Consider the following 1,428-nt stretch of genomic DNA (forward strand, 5'->3'; position numbering starts at 1 on the left):
ATCCAGATTTTAAACTGAAAATGCTCTTCTTCTTGACTGGCTTAGGTGCACTATTAGCAACATGGGATTCATAAATTAAGTCTGCCAGATCTGTCTCAAAGAACACACGGCTGAGGGATGCCGTCTCGCTAGCTAAATTGCTCTCTATTGGTATCTTAGTCACAGCCGCATCTGTCTCAGTTTCTGTTTCATATTCAATGATATCGATATCCACTCTGTCGTATATAGCATTGTGGTATTTTTGTTGTACTTGTAGTGATTCGGACAAGGTAATTTCCTGCCACACTCCTTTCCCATTTTCCCGAATTAATTTCTCTGGCCCCATCTCTATAGTAACTGTCTGCACCTCGTACATTGGCACATCGTATAGCACTGTTTCATCGATTCCCTGGTCGTCAAAGTCATCGAACTCAGAATAGCCTTTACCCTTTCTTGGAAATTTTCTGAGGAGAAAAATGTTATGTGAATTATAATTATCAGTGTAATAATTGTCAAATGTACCAACCTTTTATCTTCGTGGAATGTGTTTAGAGATGAGTCAGACCTTGGCCTCAAGATATCACCGACTTATTTTTTTCATGTGTGGTTGACCCATGCCTCAAAGGAGAACTCCAGATTACAGCGAAAGTATGTGCACGAGGCGGGTACGCCCCTTACAGTTCTTAATTGCTTAAAAATCATTGTTAAAGAAAAAAACAACAACAACAAAAACAAAAACAGCAGTAGACTAGCAACCTTTGTGGCATGATTATGGTGCTTAAGCAAGAATCCCCCTACAGGAAAGGGGTTCCTCTCCACTAACTGAAAGGATAACTCCAGATTACAGCGACAACATGTGCACGAGGCGGGTACGCCCCTTACAGTTCTTAATTGTTCAAAGATCCGATGATATTATCTACTTTATGGCCACTTTATTTATGACATTTCCAAGGCTCTTGCCAGACACTTTCCAGGCCCGTAAGAAGAGCCACGCACGCCTTATTCGGAAAACAGAAAAGGTCGTGCCTGCACTGCTCCAAAGCTGCACTGAGAAAAGACTTAATTGGGCAGATCCATGGCTACTTAAAACCGACGAATGCCAAAGTATAGTTTTGCTTTTATTCAAATTGGAGCTTGTACTTACGTTCAACATTATTAAAATACAATTTATTATGTCAGGTAATTAAGTGTGGGGGCTATATTTAGTAAGGAGGTGTATTGAATGATCTTTATTCAGCATACCATTTTCTAAATAAAACATTCCTTCCTGTGGTAGAGTATCTCTGCATTAATGATTAATGATTGTCTGTTTTCGTTTTTGAACTTTCTTGAGGCCAAAGTTTGGAATTTTTTACGTGTTATGGTTGCCTCTATTTTTCCCCTTTGATTGTTCTTCTAAGGCATATTTCTAGAACCAATCTGCGAACAACCTTAAACGATGAAGAAGAA

At 39.4% G+C, this 1,428-nt stretch overlaps 1 protein-coding gene across 1 annotated transcript in view; it reads right to left on the reverse strand.

Annotated features, from left to right (window-relative positions):
• LOC138058202 (uncharacterized) overlaps positions 1 to 337 on the reverse strand; it is a 2,507-nt gene extending 2,170 nt beyond the window's left edge. The window contains exon 1 of the mRNA XM_068904107.1: positions 1 to 337. This exon is cut by the window's left edge and continues 290 nt beyond it. Coding sequence (XP_068760208.1) covers positions 1 to 325 — 325 coding nt within the window. The 5' untranslated portion in view covers positions 326 to 337.
• Positions 338 to 1,428: the final 1,091 nt, after the last annotated feature.

Source organism: Montipora capricornis, chromosome 7 (genome assembly GCF_036669925.1).
Source record: "Montipora capricornis isolate CH-2021 chromosome 7, ASM3666992v2, whole genome shotgun sequence".
Classification (NCBI taxonomy): Eukaryota; Metazoa; Cnidaria; class Anthozoa; order Scleractinia; family Acroporidae; genus Montipora; species Montipora capricornis.